At 37.5% G+C, this 23711-nt stretch overlaps 1 protein-coding gene across 1 annotated transcript in view; it reads left to right on the top strand.

Moving 5' to 3' along the window:
• Positions 1-18172, top strand: part of LOC122738403 (60S ribosomal protein L8-like) — an 80200-nt gene extending 62028 nt beyond the window's left edge. Inside the window, 3 exon segments of the mRNA XM_043980448.1 lie at positions 17345-17678; positions 17681-17859; positions 17861-18172. Of these exon segments, the coding sequence (XP_043836383.1) occupies positions 17345-17678; positions 17681-17859; positions 17861-18172 (825 nt within the window).
• The last annotated feature ends 5539 nt before the right edge of the window (positions 18173-23711 follow it).

Raw genomic sequence — 23711 nt, 5'->3', positions numbered from 1 at the left:
TAAGTTAAAGCAGTTCTGATGTTTCACTTCATACCCATCAGGTTGGGGAAGATGACAAATGTTGGCGTCTCTGTGGGAAAGCAGACTTGTTGTGTACACTGTTGGTGGGCTTGATAATGAGTACTATCATTCTTGGGAAAAGTTACTAAACAATGTGTTCATTTTGACCTAACTACACCACTGCTAAGGCCTATCCCCAAAAGAGATCAAAGAATGAGGAAAAGGTCCTTTGTGTACAAAATATTTATAGTAGCTCTTCTTGTAGTAGTAAAATTGGAAATGAAGCGTATGTCTATCAATTGGGAAATGGCTGAACAAATTGTGGTATATGAATGACAGGATACTATCGTGCTATAAAAAAAAACCAGATGATTTCAAAATTACATACAAAGAGTTGTATGAACTGATGTGCAGTGAAATGACCAGAATTTTAAAAATTGATACTATGACATCAATATTATAAAAACAAATTTGACCAAAAAAAAATTTGAAGACTTTTGTTTAACTATGAAGAACGAAATGAGCAGAACAAGGAGAATGATTATACAATAACAACCACACTATAAAGAAAAATACCTTTGAAAACTGTTTTGAAAGCATAGGAACTACAGTGACTTAAATGACCCTCGATGATTCCAGAGGACTGATGCTGAAACATGCTATCTGCTTCCGAACTAAGATATGATATATTCAGGATGCAGAATAGGACACATGGTTTTTTGAACACAACCATTTAGTGGGGGTGGGGAGGAAGGGCACCTATCCTCTGCAGCACTCACTTGGTTGTCTCTCTTTCTTCAAAAATAGCCAGATCTGCCAGAATGGTATAATGAGACAGACTACAAAACACTAAAGTCCTGCTTATTTTAGCTTTTATGTGCTGGCTTCAGGAAGATCCGGAATGAGAGAAGCTAGTATAATTCTCAGGACTGTCACCCCACAGCTGCTACCTTGCTGCCCTTATAGGTCATCAGCCTTGGCTCTCTAACTGTGCTAACATAGAAACATGCTTTCATTAGAGTTAGACAGAGTTCTACCAGTTGGATCCTTCTTTGGCTGCGTCAGATCCTCTTGCTGTTATACCACTAGAGGATCTCTCTAAGGATGAGTTGAATAGACTAAGGGAATAATTAACTCTTATTTCACCAGAATGCTTCAATAACTATTGCTGATGCAACCTTCCAACATGGTGAGTAAGGTGATTTTATGGCATAAACCTTGCCTCTCAGCCCTCCTCATAAAAGTGTAGGCATCAGGGCAGCTAGGTGGCGCAGTGGATAGAGCACCGGCCCTGGATTCATGAGGACCTGAATTCAAATCTGGCCTCAGACCCTTGACACTTACTAGCTGTGTGACCCTGGGCAAGTCACTTAACCCTCATTGCCTTGCTCAAAAACAAACAAAAGTGTAGGCATCTCTTATTCTTTATATCTCAGGACTAAAATTTGTAAATCAAACATTTATAAAGCAAATCCCAAATTCTAACTAACTCCTATTTTATATTTGATTTGTAAATAGCGGTAGGGGGCCAAAATTCCTTGGAGATGTGTAATTTAAGATTCTAAATGTGGATTCTAATGTGTTCCCCCAGTTTTGGGGAAACTGACTAAAATCACTGATAAAACGAGTTTAGGTTTTTAAGGGTTTATTGGAAAATAGAAAGAAAAAGATTGAGAACAGAATTCTAACAGTCTGGCATTCCTATCTTTCCTCAAATCTCCTGTGAAGTCCTCTGCCGCCACCACCATCAAGTCCAGAAGCCAAAAAAGGCCCGCGCTCTCTGCGCAGGCTCCCTTTCCTCCTTCCTGTCTCCTCCCAGACCATAGGAGGCTCCTCCAGTTGATTGGCTGGTAGACTTGATAGACAGCACCCATGAGCAAGCGTCATTTCCTGACGCCAAGGAAAAGCCACAATGCCTCTGAGGCATTTTTCTCATGGTGGAGCTCTCCACAGCAAGTCTCCAGTAGGTGGCGTCATTCCAATCATTACAGTGATTATGTTGAAAATTTTAGGAGAGATGATAGGAGGTCTTGTAGCTACATGATATCTACTAGTAGTGTTTTCCTTCCCTGTCAGTTCCATCAGTCCATTTTTCCTTCATAGCAAACTGTAATATTTTCCATATTCTGGGTTCTCTCTTCTGTTTTTAATTATGCCGATATGCCCCTTTCACCCATTTCCAAAATCATATGAATTGCTCTCATTCCTGACTCCATGCTCAAAGATACATGCCCCTTCAGAAAATAATCGCATCACTAATCCCAAATTCTCCCAGAGGAAAAGGAAGAAAGGAAGAAAGTTTCCTTTGATCTGAGTATCTGCAGAATTCAACATGAAATGCAGGTAGGTAAGAAGGGGAGAGGGTTGACTCTGGAGTCAGAAAGACATGAGTTCAAAACTTACTTCCAACACATGCTAGCCATGTGACCCTGGGCAATTACTTAATTTTATAGTGTTTCAGGCAGCTCTGTTAAACTGTAAATTATAGAAGCTGCTGATCTTCATCAGGAATCCCTATGCTAATGAAATTACAGTTCTGGACCAAAATAATAATTAAAGTAATGATATAATGGGATGTAATAAAGCATGGTGATAAGAGTGTTAGCTTTTTAGTCTTAATCCTACCTTTGACATTTACTAAGGGCAAACCATTTACCTTTCTGAACTTTAGTTCTGTAAAATGGGGCAAATAATGCTTGTGTTAGATACATCATGGGATTATTTTAAGGATTGAATGGGATAATGTAAAGTGCTTTATAAACCTTTAAATGCTATTAAAATTCTGGCTATCATTATTAATTCAGCTGGGCTGTAATATTATACTTCTTGGTAAATGCTCCCATTTAATGTATAATGATCTCTAATTTTGAAAGCTCTCAAATTTGAAGACTCCTTTATATAAAGTGAATCAATTTCATGTTATTCCACTTCTTTCAGTTTTGAATTCTAACCTAAGGATTCTCTATACCATTTACTTACAATGAAGCATACCTATCTTAATGTTGTACAAATCACACAATGGTAGCTTAAGATCTAGGAGGGATTTTAGTAATCATCAAGACCAACACTTTTACTTTCTATGGTGAATAGGCTCTGTGGTTCCCTCTTGAACCCCCCCATTCACATTGGCAAGAGAGGTGCCTAGAGCAGAGTGACTACTTTTCTCTTCAAAATGTCTAGGGGTAGGGGACAGCTAGGTGGCACAGTGGATAGAGCACCAGCCTTGGAGTCAGGAGGACCTGAATTCAAATATGACCTCAGACACTTGACACTTACTAGCTGTGTGACCTTGGGCAAGTCACTTAACCCTCACTGCCCAACCAAAAAAAATGTCTAGGGGTAACTTTGAGGGGATGGGTACTCTTTATAATACAATGGTTCTTAAATCCCATGAGTGTGTTTCTCATGATTTATCCAGTTAACATGAATACCAGTTTATTAGCTGATCTCCCATCAATATAACATCAAATAGCTTTTATAAAGGGATATTTCTTGAGATGACATAGCAATAGTTGAAGTGCATGAATTTCTCAAAATAAATAAATCTCAAAAAATCCCACTCTCCTCTAGTGCCTCTGTTCCAGGAGATAGTGACGACTAACATCTTTCTATAACTATCACTACCAAGCTCACTTCTGGGTGTGACACAGCTAATGGACAAGTCACTACTTTGCCTGTCAGACAGGATGTCTCCCTGACTGCTGGGTCAATCTACTGCTGTGTTAGGTCAAGCAGATCACTCCTCAGGATAGCACCTTACTAGGCTTGCTTATTCATCATATTTATCTATGGATTCAAAATCATTGGACGTCCAATGGGTCTTCTCAACTTCTAAAGCTCACAGGATTGCAATCTATTCCATTCTACTTATAATATTCATTCACTTAAAATCAGAAAAGAATAAACACAACAGAAAAAAAACCAAAACAGTAGCCCTATGGGTTTATCGCTCCATGGAGGATAGATGAGAAAGAGAGAGAGGCGTGGGGAGCCTAAGGCCCTTATGCCTGGACCCCTCAGCTCACAGCAGCTTTTTCTTTTCATCCAAAAGCTGACAAGACAGAAAAGGAGCTTTCATCTGTCCAAGTCTTTTGTATGCAAACTCAGATTTGACTCAGCAGCCAATTAAAAAGCTCTCCATACCCATGAAGGAAGCCAGAATGAAACAGTTGGAGGAAATGTGGGCATGATCTGAAGCAGGAAAAGGACACCCTTCTGTCATGCCTCACTTGAAGCAGGCTTACCAAGTCTACACTCCGGTGGATTACAGCAGGCAAAGCACAGTGTAAATGCTTGTTGGCCAGTTTGTCCACGTCCCTGCTTATACTCACAAGACAGGAAACTGAAGCCCAGAGAGGGGAAGCAACCTATAGTAGCAGCAGCAGCAGCAGCAGTAGTAAGGCAGAACATGGAAGTAAAGCCTGGTTACGTGATACAAAATTCAGCACTGGTTCTACAGCACTGTGGTTTTTATTCCCTCCTCACCAATATCTGCTTCTTCTGTGTTTCCTATTTGCACTAGCTTTCAAAACACTATTTTGCACATGTATATTATCTACTTTAAAAAATTTAAGATTTTCCTAGTCTATCTTACTTTTTTTTTTTGTTCATATGCTAACATAGACATATAGATCACTAAGTAAGCATCCACAAGCAAAGTGACTACATATCCTCACTTGTCTGCTACTCAGTGGTCTTCCAAAATAGTAAGACTTCTAATGCTAGCATCTATTTCTATATAGAAATCTGTGGGTAGTGAGATGGCACAGTGGATAGAGCACTGGTTTTGGAGTCAGGAAAACCTGAGTTCAAATCCAGCTTTAGATACTTATTAGCTATGTGACCTTAGACAGGTGACTTAACCCTATTTACCTCAGTTTCCTCATCTGTAAAATTATTTGGAGAAGGAAACAGCAAACCACTCCAATATCTTTGCCAAGAAAACCCTAAATGAGGTCTTGAAGAGTTGGACACAACTGAAACAACTGAACAATTTCAATATGGGTTAGAGGTGTACTAGGAAGCCACTCATACAGGGTAATCTGAAGTTTACCACAAGGCCCTTCACAGTCCCAGAATAGCTGTCAGTCACCTATCCAACTGGCCTCATTTATCACTCCTTTGGGAGTCATTTGAATTAAATAACAAAATCAGAGGCATTGCCTATAAACTACTGTTAAAATGTATATGTGCTTGGGGCAGCTAGGTGGCGCAGTGGATAGAGCACTGGCCCTGAAGTCAGGAGTACCTGAGTTCAAATCTGGCCTCAGACACTTAACACTTACTAGCTGTGTGACCCTGGGCAAGTCACTTAACCCCAATTGCCTCACTAAAAAAAAAAATGAAAACAAAATGTATATGTGCCATCTAGGGGAGATGGAAAAGGCCTGGGTGCCTCCTTGAGTCTGCTCTCATTGGGTGTCAACAGCTGCCTTCTCTCATAAGGACAGATTTGTTCATCCAATTATCTAACTTCCACCTTGGAAGGAATGGAAAGTCTGATCCTGAGAAGATGTGAAGTGAAGGATAGAGGTGAAAGAGGTCATAGTAGATAGATCGTAGTCAAAGTGGTTTCCAGAAGACTCTGGTCACTACAGCTAACCCAAAGAAATGTCTCATTGGATCCATCTCTTGGAATGGTAGTCATGGTACACATTGGGATTAAATACCTAAATCTGATGATTCTGGAGAGAGCCTCCTTTGCAGTTGAATTAGGGTACCAACAATTTCTGTTACTGGTCTTTAGTTCTTGGCCACAAAGCCTGCCAAATCAAGTAGTATAAATGATTATTATGCTCATATTACAGATGAGGAAATTGCAGATCAGAGAATGACTTTTTTCCAAGTCATCCAGCAAATAAATGATGGGGCTTTTACTTGAATTCTGGGTTTTCTGACTCCAAGTTCAGACTGTTTCATAGTCAGTCAACAAGTATTTATCAAATACTTATCATAGTGAACTTTAACCAAAACGACACAAAAGATTTATGAAGAACATACCTCTTCATCCATGTTAAAGCACTAAAATTGTACAGTTATTAAGGAGAGCCAGAAGTGGGAATATTTAGTAATAACTTGGGTATAAACATTGGTCAGTGAAGGCCCACTTAGAATTTTCTGTCCTTGCTTTGTGTTGTAGGGCAGAGGTGGAGAAAGAAAAAAAGAGGAGGGGAGGGGAGGTTTTTGTCTTTGTTTTTTACATTACATAAAATATAAATTTCATTCTTATGAACAGTCAGGCTAAGACCTGGGGACAAAAGTCCTTAACTCAGCCACAGAGGTGCAGGTGTCTACATCTAGAATGTACAGCAACACTATTAGCTCTCCCAGACTGGCCCCTCCATCCCTGACCTGCTCACTGTAGGAGAAATCACTTGTTTGGAACACAAGCAGAATTCTTTGAACAGGCTTGGGAGCTCATTTGCCATTTAACTCTGTGCTCAGAGTGTTATTGAGGATGGGCCACAGGTGGTCAGAAATGGCAGGAGCTCAAGGATGGCAGACAGGAGCTCTGAGGTTCAGTCTCCTTGGGTCTTAGCAAAGACATTGGTTGATCTAACAGCTAATGAAATCTCTAGGTTCTTCCAGGCTAGTATGCACATTGTTGTTTGTTTGTTTGTTGTTGTTGTTTGTCCTTCATTCTCAAAAAGGACCATGACACTGGGAGGTGATATCATGACCTGTGGTGAATTGGATTTAAGTGAGGGAGGGCTGTGTAAAGTCACCAGCCTCACTCTCTCCTCCAGAGCCATCTGTGTCCAATGGCAAGATATAGATCAGGAACACTGGAGATGACTCTAGATGTTTGAGGCAAACAGGGTGAAGTGACTCGTCCAGGGTCATATAACAAGTAAGTATCTAAGTTCACATTTGAACTCAGATCCTCTTAACTCCAGAGCCAGTGCTCTATCCACTGCACCACCTAGCTGCCACAATAGTGCATAGAGTATGCACAAACATAATCAGATAAGTTAAACTCTAGTTGTAGGCCTCACTTAAATTCTTAAGGCCTTACTTTAAAATGATTGTAGGTTGAACAGTGGGTGGTGGTGCTTTTTCCTTAGACTTGTGCTCACTCAGTTTTTTTTTTACTTGCCAGTCTAGGTTATTTACCAACTTATTATATTGAGGCTCCCCTACACGCTTGTTTTGATTTTTCTCAAGCACAGATAGCTGTGTGAGAAAATTATTTCCCTGATGAGTTCATGAAATTTGAAGACTTAACCTAGAAAATACCTTTGAAAATGTTGAAAAAGATTTGGTTTAAGCCTAAGTTGATGGTTTCAATAATACCCCACCAGGTTTCTTTCTTTCATGTATGAGTACTTGGACTTTCATTTGACTTAATGATTTTTTATCTTCCAGCTGCTGATTTCAGTTAAAATAAAATATCCCGGGGGCAGCTTGGTGGTGCAGTGGATAGAGCACCGGCCCTGGATTCAGGAGGACCTGAGTTCAAATCCAGCCTCAGACACTTAACACTTACCAGCTGTGTGACCCTGGGCAAGTCACTTAACCCCAACTGCCTCACTAAAAAAAAATAAATAAAAAAATAAAATAAAATAAAATATCCCAATACTTTTGTGTAAGCTAATTTCCCTGTATGACTATACACATAGACCTCTTTGACATTTCAGATTCAGGACATTTATTTCTTTGAAAAAATATATTGGTCCTTGAAAAGGTAACTATTCAATTCAATAAACATTTCTTAGGTGCCTACTTATACAGGGTGTTATATTTGTTGTCATACTGAAAGAAAGCAGTGCATTGGTTTCTTCATAACTGGAGAGGCAATGTGATGTGATGGGGTTAACCCATCAGGAAGATGGGTTCAAGTCCAGCCTTTGACATATAGAAGCTGTGTGATTGTGGACCACTAACGGCCTTTATGAGTCTTAGTTTCTTTTTCTATAAAATGATGGCGTTGGAATGGATAAAGATCATTCCAACTCTAAATCCATAATTCTAATCATATAATACATCTTAAAAGTTCCCCACACTGATGAATTTGCAAGTCTAGATTTTTCTCTTGGAAAAATAAAATGATGGTTGACTTGAGAATTGTTATAGTTCACCATAGGGCACATGTATTTAACTTCATCTGGCTACATGTTTTATGATGATGGTATCATAGACTTAGAGCTGGGGGGAACCATGGAGAATATCCTCATTTTATAGATGAGGAAACTGAGGCTAAGGTTAAAATGCTTTACCAAAGGTCACACACGCAGGAAGCAGCAGAATTCAGATCTCAAATCCTCAGTTTCCTTGATTATAAAATTAGGATCATTATAGGATCTATTTCACAGGGTTATTGTGAGTATCAAATTGAGACAATATTTGTAAAGCACTTAGCATAGCATCTGACACATTATTGTTGTTGTTCAGTTGTTTCAGTTGTGTCTGATTCTTTGTGACCCCATTTGGGGTTTTCTAGGCAAAGATACCAGAGTGGTTTGACATTTTCTTCTTCCAGCTAATTTTAAGGATGAGAAAATAGGGTTAAGTGACTTGCCAAGGGTCACACAGCTGGTAAATATCTGAGACTGGATTTGAACTCAGAAAGGGGAGTCTTCCTAAATCCAAGCCTGGCACTCTATCTACTGTGCCATTTAGCTGCCCTGTCTGGCACATAGTAGGCACTTAATAAATGTCCCTCCCTTTCCTTTTCCCTTCCTTTATGGGGCCAAATGAATTTTGATCATACCAAAATAAATCATCTTAAGCTCATATTAAAAGAAACAAACATGCATGTTGTATTTTTGTACATATTTTAAAAGGGGGTTAAATACTACACTCAGTGTCGGAGCTACATGAGAGAACCCTGCCTGCAACAGCTATCTGTGGCTCTCAAAAGGCATAAAGCATTGCTAAATGCGGCCACATTTTTAAACTATCTTAGTTGAAAGGACTAGAAAGCATAGTCTAAACATAGCCCTGAAAAAGAATGAAAAGCAAAGTCAACAGGGATTTAGGAAGATGTTGCTAACCATGTAGGATCCCTGTAACTGTGGTTCTCTTCACACAGAAAATAACCCAGCTACAGACTCTGCACTCAGACTTGATAGACCAACAGACAACACGGGTGAATGAGGCTTACATTTATATGGTGCTGTGTGTCAATGAGCCTCAGTGGGTGGAACCACCGACGTGCACCACCTCCTAGGGAAAACAAGCCCAGATTTCAGCTAGAGCATCCCACGGTGAGCATGTGTGGTTTCCACAAGGCAGCTTGAAGCATTCTGTATTTGCTCTCTCCCCTTTCCTGACAGTCCAGGGCACTTCCTCTCTGAATCATAAGTTTTGGCACTTGACCATATTGAATTGAACCTTTTGTTAAATACTGTCTTACACTTTTTTCTGTTTCACAGGTTGAATTTTTTGTCTTTCTAGCAATAAAGTAAAATAATAAGTTGGATCTTGTTTCATATAATTTTTAGTGTGCTCTTCATGCCGCCTAATGCAGACTAGATGTATAGGAGACACATCAATTTAGCAAGCACTTGTTAAATACCTATTGCATGCAAGTCAGTCAGCATTGGAGTTTCAAAGAGGAAAATAAAATCATCCTAGCAGTTAAGGAGCTCAGGTTTTGCTTAAGTTTATTGCTCCCTGATTTTTGGAATTGCATCTCTTGCACTTTTGACTTTCTGCAGACTGGTCATAGTGCCTACAGTACACTACTTTCTTTTTTTTTCACTGACGTTTTACTTTTTACCCCTGACTCCCCCAATCTGCCCTCCCTTTTTATCACCCCCTCTCTTTTCTTAACCCTTTTCTCCCTTGCTTTTGTCCTCCCTTCTATCAGTCCCCCCCCTTTCCCTTCCCCTTTTGCTTCCCTAAAGAATGAGCTAAGTTTCTTTATCCCAATGAATGTATATGTTATTCCCTCTTTGAATCAAATCTAATGAGAGTAGGGTTGAAACAACAGTACACTACTTTCTAATCTTTACTTCTTAGAATCTTTAACTTTCTTCAAAGCTCAGGTAACATGCCACCTCCTAGGGGAAAATTTTTCCTCATTCCTCCTAGTTGTTAGTCATCTCTCCTTCCTCAAATTGCCTTGTAATTTACCTATATAACAGGGAACTGCCAATGAGCAGTCTTCATAATCATATGCAGTATGCTCTGCTGCTGATTCAATTGCTACGTGAACTTTGAAGCAGCCATGGACATTCTGTAACGGAATTCAACCCACTAACCATAGAGTAAAGACACTTTTGATTGGCTGCTGAACCAGAGTATGGATGCATTCATAAGGCAATAAAGTCTTTTTAATTTTTCTTGCCTGGCTGTACTTGAGTGAGTAAGCAAGGAGTATTGTAAGTCCTTGGTAGGAAGGAAGACCTCAAGCATTCATCTCTCCATCAGGGCCACTACCATGTGGCTCATGAGAGCACTGTCCTACTGTGACTTCTGTCTCTTTTATCTATTCTTTCCTGCTTTTAAGTGAAGGAGTATTGCAGATGACTGTGACCTTGTGAACTTCAAAGAGTCAGAAAAGTAAAACACCAGAGGTCTGGAAGCTGGAATTTGCACCCAGTGGATAGAAGTCCATCACCATAACTTAGAAGTGGATTGACCCACTTGAAACCAAGATGCTCTGTCTGTCCGCTATGCTAAATTCAGAGGTGAACTTGACAAAGAAAATGCTTTGCTGAAACTTTTAAGTTTGAGCCCATTCTTCCTGAAGGAACTGAAGTGACAAAATGGGACAGTATTACACCTCAGTTTGAAGAAAATGCTTTGTAAATTCTATTCTTGCTACATCTTTGCAGTAAATATCTTTTTGTAAAAGCTAATTGATTAAATGAAACTGGAATACTAATCACTGGTGTTTAACATTGAGGAGAACATACTAGAATAGGGGTTCATTACTGAAGAATCACCTAATCCCTCAGAGGTATCCCTAGATTCCTGAAGGAGATAAAATGAGCTTTTCTCTGGAGAACCTGATTCATCAATGTGAGTATAAGTTGAGATGAGGATCCCCAGAGTTTTATATGAGCTACTCTTGGGCTTTCATTCAATAGAATAAAAGCCCCTTAAGAGCAGGGGCTATTTTTCTTTTTGTCTTTGTCTCTAACTCCTAGCACAGTGCCTTGCACATAAAAAACGAGTATTTGTTTTGGTAGATGGAGTACCCACACACGAAAGAATGGATTTTTTTGAGTATTAAAGAATTTGGATTTTGGAAAATATAAAATTATTACTTATATAAGCAATAAAACACTGCTATTAATTTTAATATTAGGTTTATATTATGATTTATAAAACAATGAGATTAATTTTTAAACAACCATATTAAGATTCTATATTTAAGATTATAATGTCCCCTTAAAGTAGCAATTTTACTAAGTTCTATACTTATTCCAACAATGCAGTCATTTCTCAAGATACTGAAATTCTTTGGAGTTATTTTTTTTTCATCAATGGTCACAGATTTGGGTTTTGCTTTTGTACCCACTTTTGCCAGTACTAAAAGAAGGCTATGACTATATAAGTATGTTATATATGGGAACATTCACTAACTATTGGTACATTCAGGATGAGACATGTTACTTGAAAGAAATAATACATTGGGCAGGTAGGTGGTGAAGTGAATAGAGCATTGGGCTCACCTGAGACACTTACTAGCTATGTGACCCTGTCACTTAACCTCCAGTTGCCTTAAACATCTAGGGCCATCTTCAGTCATCCAGATATATAGATATAGATAGATAGATAGATAGATAGATAGATAGATAGATAGATAGATAGATAGATAGATAGATATAGATATAGATATAGATATAGATATAGATATAGATATAGATATTGCCACTGGACCCAGATGACTCTGGAGGAGAAAGTGAGGTTGGTGACCTTGCACAGTCCTCCCTCATTTAAATCCAATCCAGTGGAAGTCATGGAATCACCTGATATCATGGTCCTCTTTGGGAACAAAGGACTAACAACAATTAGTGGAAGAGAAACATACCTAGATTTTTTTCTTCTATATTTTTTTCAATTTGTTGGGGGTTTTTATTTTAAATTTACGGAATAAAACAAGCATTTTCATAACATAGTCTAATAAAGATGATTACACATGAAAAAAGAGAATACATTACACACTTAATAAAAATGCCCAATAACCTTTACATAGGGAATAGTTTTAAATACTTTAAAATATTTCCTAAATTTTGTAGGCAAATATGGAATTTATTATTCAGAGGAAATTAGTGCATGTCTCTGGGCATGTAGGATCTACTTATTTCACTTAGAAAATATCATCCTTGTTTATTATTTAAGTCCCCAGTATATGATATTCAAGAAATCTATTTAAAAGGAATAGCAAGTTGTACATAACAGATTTGCTGTTCCATGTGCAATCATCTTTTTTAACTATAGTATGTTATAGAAATGCTTGTTTTACTCTATAAATTAAAAATAAAATAAATTTTTAAAAGAGGTCACAGAATTTCTTAGCTGGAAAGGAGTTAGTCTAATTCCTTCAATGTATACATGGGGAAATTAGGGTCATAGATATGAATAGACTTGCATGAGATTTGTACCACTAATAAGATGTAAAGTTGGGTTTGGAATCTGGATCTCCAGATTTCCAGTTGACTTCTTATACCATAATACTCCACTAGTTCTCTGTGAAGTTGAATTCTAGGAATTCCTAAAACCAAGACAGTACCCTAATCAGTGGCCTCCAAAATCCTGGTTAGAATGGGGATATTTTAAAACCACAGTTGTCAATATCTGGTCTTGCTAAGCCATGCTTCCTTTAAAACAATATTTGGACATGGCTGCTATCTCTGCATCTCCTACTTCAAGGCTGCAAAAATCCCAGACTAAGTGACTACTTGCAACTATGAGGTATGTCATTTGAATGAATGAAAAAAATAATTGATTAAGCACTTAGTATATTCCAAGAACTATTATTTAGATTATACCACTTTCATGTTCCCATAACCCATGATATCATAGGCTGCCCTTTCATTTCCCAGGACCTTGAACTGGTCCAACATCACAGCATGTCTTGCCCATGAATGACTTGACTTTGTTATTTGACAGTACATCTTATCAGCGACCTACTTTCAAAGGTTCAAGTGTCTGTGCTGCCCTGACTGCCCAAGGCAAAGGCAAATGATTCAATAAAAGTCCTTCAGATATACAGCAAGCTGTTACATTTGGAGGGCAGCATTTCTGGTCACTGGTTTGTTGTTGTTGTTGCTGTTGAGTTTTGTTCTGGGTTTTTTTGGTGGGGCAACAAGGGTTAAGTGACTTGCCCAAGGTCACAAAGTCAATAAATGTCAAGTGTCTGAGGCCAGATTTGAACTCAGGCCCTCCTGAATCCAGGGCCAGTGCTTTATCCACTGCACCACCTAGCTGCCCCCTGGTCACTGGTTTTTAACCCAGTGACAATACCACCTTCATATTTGCTCTGCAAAGCCTTCATTGGCTTCCAAAGTCCTTGGACTCTGTGGGGTAACACTTAGGCTCTGCCTGATATGCATTCCTCATGTCTCCTTGCTTTGCTGCTAATATTTACTATTACATTTCCCAGTCAGTTTCATCTTTATTTCACCCTGGACATGCTATGTCTCTGGTTTTCCTTACAACCTGTTCTGATGACTAAATCAAGTCATTCCCTCGTGGGAATACATTAACCTCAGGCTCTTGTATTGGGCTACATTCTTCTTGTTACGTGTCCAATGCTGGTCACTGAGTACCCTTCTCTAAGGATAGGAAGTTGGGTGTTAGCTCAGTAGGTACAATTCAGCTTTGGGCTCAATCTGGTTCCAGCTTTGATCATCACTTACTCCTCCAATTCTGGTACATACTATGTGTAGAGCAGCGTGAAATCATCATCCTGGACCACTAGAGATACTTAGGATAACCTCCAAGCACCACAATGCTAACACAAGAGCAGAAGATATAGGCTTCAACATAATAGTTATCATTGTTTCAATGCTCCCTCTAGCTTTGTCAGTTTCTAATCTTATCTCCTTAAGGCAAGCTCTACTTACCCTGTATCATTTCGTAGAAAGTTTTACCAGGTTTCTCTGAATTCATCATATTCATTGTTTCTTTCGGTATGATGATGCTCCATAATATTCATATATCACAGATTCTTCAGTCATTCCCCAATTGATGGATGATCACTTTACTTCTAATTATTAGCTATAGCAAAAGTTATATACTGGCTGGGAAGTATGCCCTTCCAGACTCCTATACAAATAAAACTGATCATTTTGACTTAAGGATCATCATTTTTAAAAATTGGAAAGGTCCAAGTATCCAATTTTTTAATAATAACCTTTAAGTTGATATGAATTTTAAAAGAAAACTATGCTTTCAATAGATCTATTTCAGAAAATAAAGGGGCTTAAAAAAAACTTGCTACTAGCATCACTAGAACTTTGACAAAGTGAAAGCTGAGAAGGTAAAAGCTAAAGACAAAAACAATTGTGAATAAACAATGTGGGAACATTTTAATATGTCAATGGAGAGAAAAAACAATTACCATGGCATCATTGTGAGGTAAGAATTCCACTAAAATTGGACCTGTTGCTATATAGCTCTAAATACCTTTTCTTCTAAAATAGTTTTTAACAGGTAGATATTGTCTCACCTTTCCCCCTTACAACGGACAGGTATGCAACACACCGTTTGATAATGAGGAAACTGAGGAAAGCTTAAATGATTTGCCCAACTCAGACAGTCTAGTTAGGGGAAAAGCCGGGGTTAGCTCACTATGCTAATATATCTCTCTCCTTTCTTACCATCTTCTACACTCATAAGCAATCACAGAAGTCTATCCAATCTTTTAAAAAATATTTATTTATTTACTTTGTTTTTAATTTGTAGAAGAAAACAAGCATTTCCATAACATAGTATCATTTAAAAAGATGATTACAAATGAAACTGCCAATCCATTATGTACAACTTGCTATTTCTTTTAAATATATAATAAAGTTATCATATAGATTTCTTAGATAGAAATCAGACCTATGATGTCATTGCTATAAGGAACTCCCCAATAAGGAAATTTTCTCTACCAATATAGGTTGGCATGTTCTCTACAACTAATAGTTTTCTAGAGTTTCCTAGAGCACTGAAGAATTGAGGCTTGCCTAGGGTCACACAGGTATTATGCATCTGAAACATGACTTCAGCCTGGGGCTTCTGGTTCCAAGGTCCAATCTCCAACCACTACACCATATTGTCTCTCCTATTCTGTATTACTTGCTATAAAACAGAGAGTGTTTAAAAGTCCTTCTTATTCAACAACTTTCTAAAGCAACAGAACCTGACCTCAAGGGAGGATAAAAAACTAGACCTAGGACAGCTTTCCATTTCTTGGATAGAAAAAGCAACTGGGTTTTGTTTTTTAAAATATTTTTAATTTTACAAATCAAAATTATCTATTTACAATTTTATGATCACTTCTATGCTTTGTTTGATTAAGAATTCTCTCCTTATCCATAGTTTTTTTGTTTGTTTGTTTTTTAGTGAGGCAATTGGGGTTAAGTGACTTGCCCAGGGTCACACAGCTAGTAAGTGTTAAGTGTCTGAGGTCGGATTTGAACTCAGGTACTCCTGACTCCAGGGCCAATGCTCTATCCACTGCGCCACCTAGCTGCCCCTTATCCATAGTTATTAAAGGTATTTCTTTCCATTCTCCTCTAATTCTTTAAATGATGCCACCTTTTATATTTGGGTTGCATATTTATTTGAAGGCTTACTGTGGTGAATGGTGTAATACGCAGGTCCACACCTAATTTCTGTCAAGCTGTTTTCCAGTTTCCCCAGACTTTCCTGACATTGGATGAAGTTAAGCACTGGGCAACTGTTTTTAGTTGCTTTTGGTTTCTGCTTTTCTGATTGGCTCTACTGTTCTACTGTTAAAATGGTATCAAGTAGGCTTATTTTTTTTTTATCATATCTGAGATTTCATTGGCATAAAGTGCTGGTCTTAAAGCCAGGCCCTAGGCAAGTCATTTAACCTGGGAGTACTATGGGCAACTTTCCCCATAAATTTCAGTAAAAGTGATAAGATCCATTAGATAGGGATTAGACCTGATTTTCTTTGGTATGGGAACTCCCATATAGAAGACATTCCTTCTACCAATACACATACCAATACAATACTTCCTCTGAAGCATATTTAGTCAGCTAGCTGTCTGGGGCATTGAGAAGTTGTGATTTTTCCAGGGTCACTTCTATAGCATGTGTCAGAAGTGGGTCTTGTTGTTCAGTCACGTCTGACTCTTCATGTCCCCATTTGGGACTTTCTTGGGAAAGATACTAGAATGATTTGCCATTTCTTTCTCCAGTTTATTTTATAGATAAGGAGACTGAGGCAAATAGGTTTAAGTGACTTATCCAGGGTCACACAGTTAGTAACTGTCTAAGGCCAGATTTGAACTCAAGAAGAGGAATCTTCCTGACTCCAGTCCACCTAGGGTCCAGGCCTTGACACCTGATTCCAAAGCCAGCCCTTTATTCACTATTCTGTGTTGCCTCTTTGGGATATAATGGCTTTATATTATAGTTTAAAGTCTGATAATGCTATGTCCCCTTGCTTTCTCCCCCCCACCCCATTATTTCCCTTGAAATTCTAAGCCTTTTGTTATGCCAAGCAATTTGTTTTTCAAAAGGAAAACAAAAATGAATTTCTCACACAGCAGAGTTGGTTGTTTGCTGATTATTGGTTAAAAGGCATTTAGTACTATATTCTCAGGGAACCCTCTCTGAATACGGAATATAAATATATTGGGGAATCTGCTGTTAAAAACATGAATCTAATAATAACACTGTGAATTTATATGGAGTCTAACACAATGATAGATACAACAGGATACATAAACCCCTCCTTTCTATCCAGACATACCTTCTCATGCAAGACATATTTTAGCAAGGCCCACAGCACTTCCAAAAGTCAAAAGTCTTGTTGGTGGTCATGGTCAGTTAGGTACATACAGCAGGGAACATTTTCTCTGGAGCTTATTCTGGTGTAGGTAAAAGTAGGAGATTCTTTCAAGTTAACGGGTTTTTTTTGGTTTGTTTGTTTTTTTAACCACAGAATGGGAGAGGCACGGCTCATAGGGCTAGATTTGGATGATCTCCACAGACAGACAGGGCAGACAAATTCCGGTCACATGAAACCACCAGATAGAATTCTTACAAGTGGCAGGGTGGTGAAGCTCTGGATTCAGAGAACCTGAGTTTAAATCCTATCTTTGATACTAACTCCCTAGGTGACCTTGTACAAGTCGAAACCTCCCCATCCCTCAGTTTCCTCTTTAATAAAACGAGAGTCTTGGGGTTTTCTCTCTGTGGCCTTCAGCCATCCGCACTCAATCGGAGCCTTCTGAGCGCCATCCACTCTCTGCAGTTCAAGATAGGCTGGGTGATCCCTGGTCAGAGTAAGGGCACGGGCTCCATCTTCCGCGCTCACGTGAAAGACAGGAGAGGAGCCGCCAAGCTCCGGGCTGTTTACTTCGCCGAGAGCCGTGGCTATATTAAGCGTATCGTAAAGGACATAATCCATGATCCAGGCCGAAGGACTCCTCTTGCAAAAGTAGCTTTTCGAGATCCTTACCGATTTAAAAAAAGAATAGACATGTTCATTGCTGCTGAAGGCATCCATACCGGCCAGTTTGTGTACTGTGATAAGAAACTTAGCTCAATCTCAGCAATGTCCTCCCAGTTGGCACTATGCCTGAAGGGACCATCGTGTGCTGTCTTGAAGAAAAGCCTGGGGATCGCGGTAAGCCTGCCCGAGCATCTGGAAACTATGCCACAGTGATTTCCCACAATCCAGAAACCAAGAAAACACGGGTGAAGCTACCTTCAGGCTCTAAAAAAAGTCATCTCCTCTGCGAACAGAGCTGTTGTTGGTGTTGTTGCTGGAGGAGGTCGTATTGATAAACCTATCTTTAAGGCAGGTCGTGCTTACCACAAATACAAGGCCAGGAGAAAGTGCTGGCCTCGCGTCCGGGGTGTGGCCATGAATCCTGTGGAACATCCCTTCGGAGGAGGTCATCGCCAGCATACTGGAAAACCATCCACCATTCGAAGAAATGCTCCAGCTGGACGAAAGGTCGATCTCATCGCTGCCTGTCGTACTGGTGGCCTCGGGGGCACAAAGACTGTACAGGAGAAGGAAAACTAAAGTACAAAATCCTGACAAAAATTATTTTGGAAATTGTCAAAAAAAAAAATGAGAGTCTTGGATCAAAGGACCTCTAAGGTCCCTTCCCACTACAAAAACAATGAGCAACTCCTTATTTGGAAAAGTGCAAAAAAAAGCCCAAACCCCAAACACACAAGTCATTTCATTGTCCATCCAGAAAATGATCCATTATCATTTGGGTATAGGATCATTGGATTTAGAGTGGCAAACAACTTAATTCTTCAGTTTTCAAATTAGGAAACAGGCTAAAGGAATTACAGAACCCAAGAATTTGAGAGATGGAAGACATCGCTGTGGCAATCTAGATGAAAGGAATCCTGAATGTCACATCCCCAACAAGTGGTTGTCCAGCATATTCTTGAAAAACTCCAAGGAGAGGATAAAGGGACTTGAAGACTAAATTATTTAACCATTGACACACAGTTGTCAGACCCAGACTTTGGAGTCCTCTTTCCTCCCAAAAGCCAGCTCTATTTATTACCATTATAAATCATAACATTGAACATAAATATGATATCCCCCACATTACATAAAGAAATGCAAAATGCAGGGTACAAATGGACAAGATGGTTTTAAACATCACTTCAAATTCAAAGGAATTTTGACTTTTGTGAGGATCATTAGAATAGACAGCTCCTCCCTCTCCCATCCGGCTTGTTGACTTCCATTTGTTCCCTGAATAAGAGCTTCTTTCCCTAACAAGAAATGGTGGTATCCCTTCTGTGGCACAATTGACAACATAAATAAAAATAGATAATGTATTTTTATAACCTACAGCAGATTGTCATGGCAATAAATAATTGTATCCTGTTGTCATAGCAACAAAGACTGTGACAACTGAAGCCTATATGAAATTCATCTAAATTCAGTTGTTTGAAAAGTGTTAAAAATTGTTTGTAGGTTTTTGTGAACTTTATTTAATGTTGCTAGGGAAAAATGTTAAAACCTTTCATCTTCATTCATAGTCCTATAGATACACACATATGTATGTATGCATATATTTATATATGTATATATATGTGATCAGTTTTAAAACTTTTGAAATTATCTGAGTTTCACTTCTCTAAGTTATGAGAACCTAGTTTCCATTTTTCCAACAATGGTCTATATCCTTTCATGTACAGTATTTTGTAAAAATGAGAAGACCAAATGAAGATTCTCTTTTAAAAAATAATTCATACTAATTTACAGAGCAGCATAGCCTAATTCCTTTTCTTTTTCCCTGCAGCTAATAACATAATGTTAATGGAATAACAAGTTACATTAGCTAAACCACATGGTAGCAAATTAATAGCTATTTTCTATACACTTGGCTCCATTTTTAAAAAGGCTTTTTTTTAACTGCATGTGATCCAATGTGTCATTAAAGAAAAAATACAAACCACAGAAGCAAACTATTATTATTCGCTGACATAGTCAACTCTCCCCATTGACTTCAACCAGCAGCTTCCACAAATGACAAAATAAATGACATTGTAGAAAATGGGAATTATTTTTAAAAGATCTATAATGATAGTGCCATTAACAGAATTCTCCAAATCCAGAAATAATTACGAGTAGGTAAAGAAAACTATGTCTTATTACTGCAGTTGTGATATGGGAAACTGTCTGACAAAGTGAGACCTCTTTCGTTTGCTTCTAAGTAAATATTAAAAAGTGAGAGGGTCAGATAAGGTGATTTGGAAGGGCCCTTCCTGATCTATGATTTCTCCATTGTTTTTTCTATAAAGACATCCTTTCTCCAAACTCTTACTAAGAATAAAACCTAGTCCTGATGTGGGCAGTAGAATAACAAATTAATTCTTCTGGTATTTAAGCCATATAATTATTTCTGTAATGTAAAAAATTCAATTATATATGCACACACACACATATATATGACTGAATGGGAATATGTACAATATATTATAAATATGAATATATCTATAATGCCTAAAATAATTCTTCATTGAGTTTTTAGGGAATAATTTGCTTAGAGTTCTCAGATACTATTCATTAAAAAAGAAAAGCAAAAGAAAATTTAGGACATTTTTACCTATATAAGTTGGTCATGATATACAGGAAAAGAGGAAGAAGGATAGAAAACAAGAAAAGTAAAAAGAAAGGAACAAAGGAATGAAGAAATGAGTAAAAGAACGGGGGAAGGAAAGTCCCAACTTACACTTTAAACAGATTTTCCTGTGGTAGACAGTTTCTTCTCATATACATTCAGCTACAATTTAATTTGAATTGTTTGTGGGGTGTAGTAGCTGCTCTGTATTTTCTATTAATTATGAATTCCCTAACAGGAATATGTGTCAAGTATCTGAGGCTGGATTTGAACTCAGGTCCTCCTGATTCCAGGGCTGTATGCCTCTAATTCAATAATACTTTTAAATGAATTACTATTCCTTTAATCACAAGCATACACATATACATATATGTAGACTTTTAAAAAACTAACAAAAATGTGAAATATTGTAGAGATTACAGAAAGTACGTTAGCTCATTTGTTAGACTGAGACTTTTAATGAGGTGGCTGGTGTTCTTAGAGATTGAGAAATAACCTGAAATGATGATCCCTAAGGGGATTTGATGTCCACAGGTTTGGAGCCATTTTATTTAACCCTGTTTCTCCAGATAACACAAAAGCCATTTTTGCCATTGAAAACTTTGTGGGAAAGGGCGGTGGCACCAAATTTAGTTTCAGAATTGTTTTATTTACTCTAACAAAAATTAGTTTGCATTCCCTGTTTATGGATTATTACAGAGAAGCAACTGAGAGAGTGTTGTGTGGTATGAGGAAACTACCTCAAAGATAAGAATTTGGCCATTGGATAATCCACACACAGATACCTGAGATTTGACTCTATGTGGAACACTGACATAAAAGAGATAATATGTTCATTTACATGGAGGATTGCATCAAATGTTGTACCAAAACAGATGCTTTCAAAGTCTGTGATAATTTATTATTAAGTGCTTTTAAAAAATTTAGGTTTTGTCATTATTCCTGAATTATCACAGCCTCTGGCAAAAATGTCTTCAATAATTGGAGATTTATTATTATGATTTCCAACTTTATAGAGTGTCTTTACGAGAATCATTTGTTTAAACAGAATTTCTGTCTTTTGAAAAATTATCGTTGAAAAGACTATACACAATGTTGCTCAATTTCCTGTACACAAAGATCCACATGTTAAATTCCTGGTTGTTTAATTTTAGGAAAATATTTGTCTTTGTTGATGAATATGTATTATTTTCTCTCTACATAAAAGAACTTTGTAATCCAGTATATATCCAGACTTTGCTTTTCCCACCCCCCCTTTTTTTGCCCTGACAGAAAACTTAGAATCATTGTCCAAATTCCTTTAATCTATATTCAACTTGGATGCCTAAAAACATCTACTCTTTCTGCTTCCTTGAAATTATTTTTTTTTACTTTTATTTAGCTCAGTTCACATGACTTATACTACCTTTGTCATCTCATGCCATCTTATATCTTTCTTGAAGTAGATGGAGTAGAAATCATAATTAAGTATGTAAAATGTGTTTTGTTGTACCTGGAATCTTTAAAAATGAAGGGTTTTTTAATACATTTTTTCTACAACACAGAAGCCATCTTGCAAAGACATTGAATTTCTCAGTAGGAATCTAAGTTTTATTATTTCTTTTGTTTTTATATTACCTACATTTTCCCAAAAGTCTGACATTATCAGCATTTTTCTCTGCTCATGTCCCCACCACCTTTAAAGAAGAGAAAAAGGTGCCTTTTTATGTGTCTTCTTTGAGACCAAGATTGGTCATTCAAATTCCTCAGCATTCAGTTTCAATTGTTTTGTTTCTGTTCTTTCCTTTTACATTATTGTAGCCACAGTATATATTTGTTTTCCTGACTCTGCTTACTAGACTTCACAACAATTTAGAGAAGTCTTTCCATGCATCTCTATATTCACCACATTCCTTATTTGTTATAGCACAGTAATATTCCATTACATTCTTGCCTTCCGGCCTCATTGCTATCTTTATGAAAATCATAGGTTAATATTCTCCTTATCAGACTCATAACACAACTTGTTTAGCTGTTCCCCCGTTGATAGCCCTCTACTTTGTTTCTAATACCTTGCTACTACCAAAAATGCTAATATAAATATTTTGGTGATTATAGGAACTTTCTTTTTTCATTAATCTCTGGAATCTAAGCTTTTTAACTGTGCAACCACAAGTATTATTTTACTGGTCCTTTTCCTGGTAGCATGAAACAAGGAAGATGCCCATTGATTGGAGAATTGTTTAACAAAATGTGGTACATGAAAGCAATGGAATATTACTGTGCTCTAAGAAGTAACAAATATGATGAATATAGAGAAGCATGAAAAGACTTATCTGAACTGATGTAGAATGAATTGATCAGAGAAAACAATAGCTACAATGACAACAAAGTAAATGGAAAGAACAACCACCACAAGAGAATCTAAACTTGGTGAACCTGTGAACTGATTTAACCATTTTGGAGAGCAATCTGGAATTATGCCTAAAGAGTTATGAAACTGTGTATACCCTTTGATTCAGAAAAACCATTAGTATGTTTATTTTCCCAAGCTGATTAGGGAAAAAGAAAGATAATTTAGATGTTCTAAAATATTTATAGCAGCTCTCTTTGTGGTGGCAAAGAATTGGAAGTTGAGGGGATACTTATCAATTGAGGAATGGCTAAACAAGTTGTGGTATATGATTGTGACAGAATACTACTGTGTTATAAGAAATGATGAGCTGGTGGATTTTAGAAAAACCTGGAAATACTTGCATGAAAAGATGAAGAGTGAAATGAGCAGAACCAAGAGAATGTTGTGCATAGTAACAGCAATATTGTTCTAAGAACAACTATGAACAACTAAGTCATTTTGAGTATTATAGTGAAATCAACTACAAAGAACCTATGAAGGAAAATGCTATCCACCTCTAGAGAAAGAACTGATAAATAGAAATATGTATAGTATGGTTTTATATATACATACATGTGTATATACACACACACACATATACATATTTATGTCTAATGGTAGACTTCTCTAGGGTGGGGTCAGGATGGAGGGAGAAAAAAGTGCACAGCAGAGAACAAATAAAAACAGAAGGAAGCACAGAAAAGCAAGGTAGCTTTGAAAACAATGTGTAGTATTTATTACATAACTTTTCAAAAAGAATTAAACAGTGGGAAATGGAAATCCATGGTTTTATATTGAATCCTTTTTTATGTTGTGCTTTATACATGGATATGTCCTTTTTTGTCTTTTTGTATTTAAGTTCAAAATGAATAAAAAATTGAAAAATAAACTGAAAGTTGCAAAATTATAAAGACCAAGCAAGTTTGACCTCAAAAAAAGAAACATGAAAAGGTACCTCTTTTTGTTCCTTTCAGAGGTCAGGGTCATGGGTATGTATATTTCAAATAGCATCAATTTCTTTTCCAGTGTGTTGATTAGGTTTGCTGATTTTTTTATCTTCCTTTTTTTTTTAATTCTCTTTTCATAAGAGTTGC

Source organism: Dromiciops gliroides, chromosome 2 (assembly GCF_019393635.1).
Source record: "Dromiciops gliroides isolate mDroGli1 chromosome 2, mDroGli1.pri, whole genome shotgun sequence".
NCBI lineage: Eukaryota > Metazoa > Chordata > Mammalia > Microbiotheria > Microbiotheriidae > Dromiciops > Dromiciops gliroides.
The sequence above is the reverse complement of the archived record's forward strand: the minus strand, read 5'-3'. Positions and strand labels throughout refer to the sequence as shown.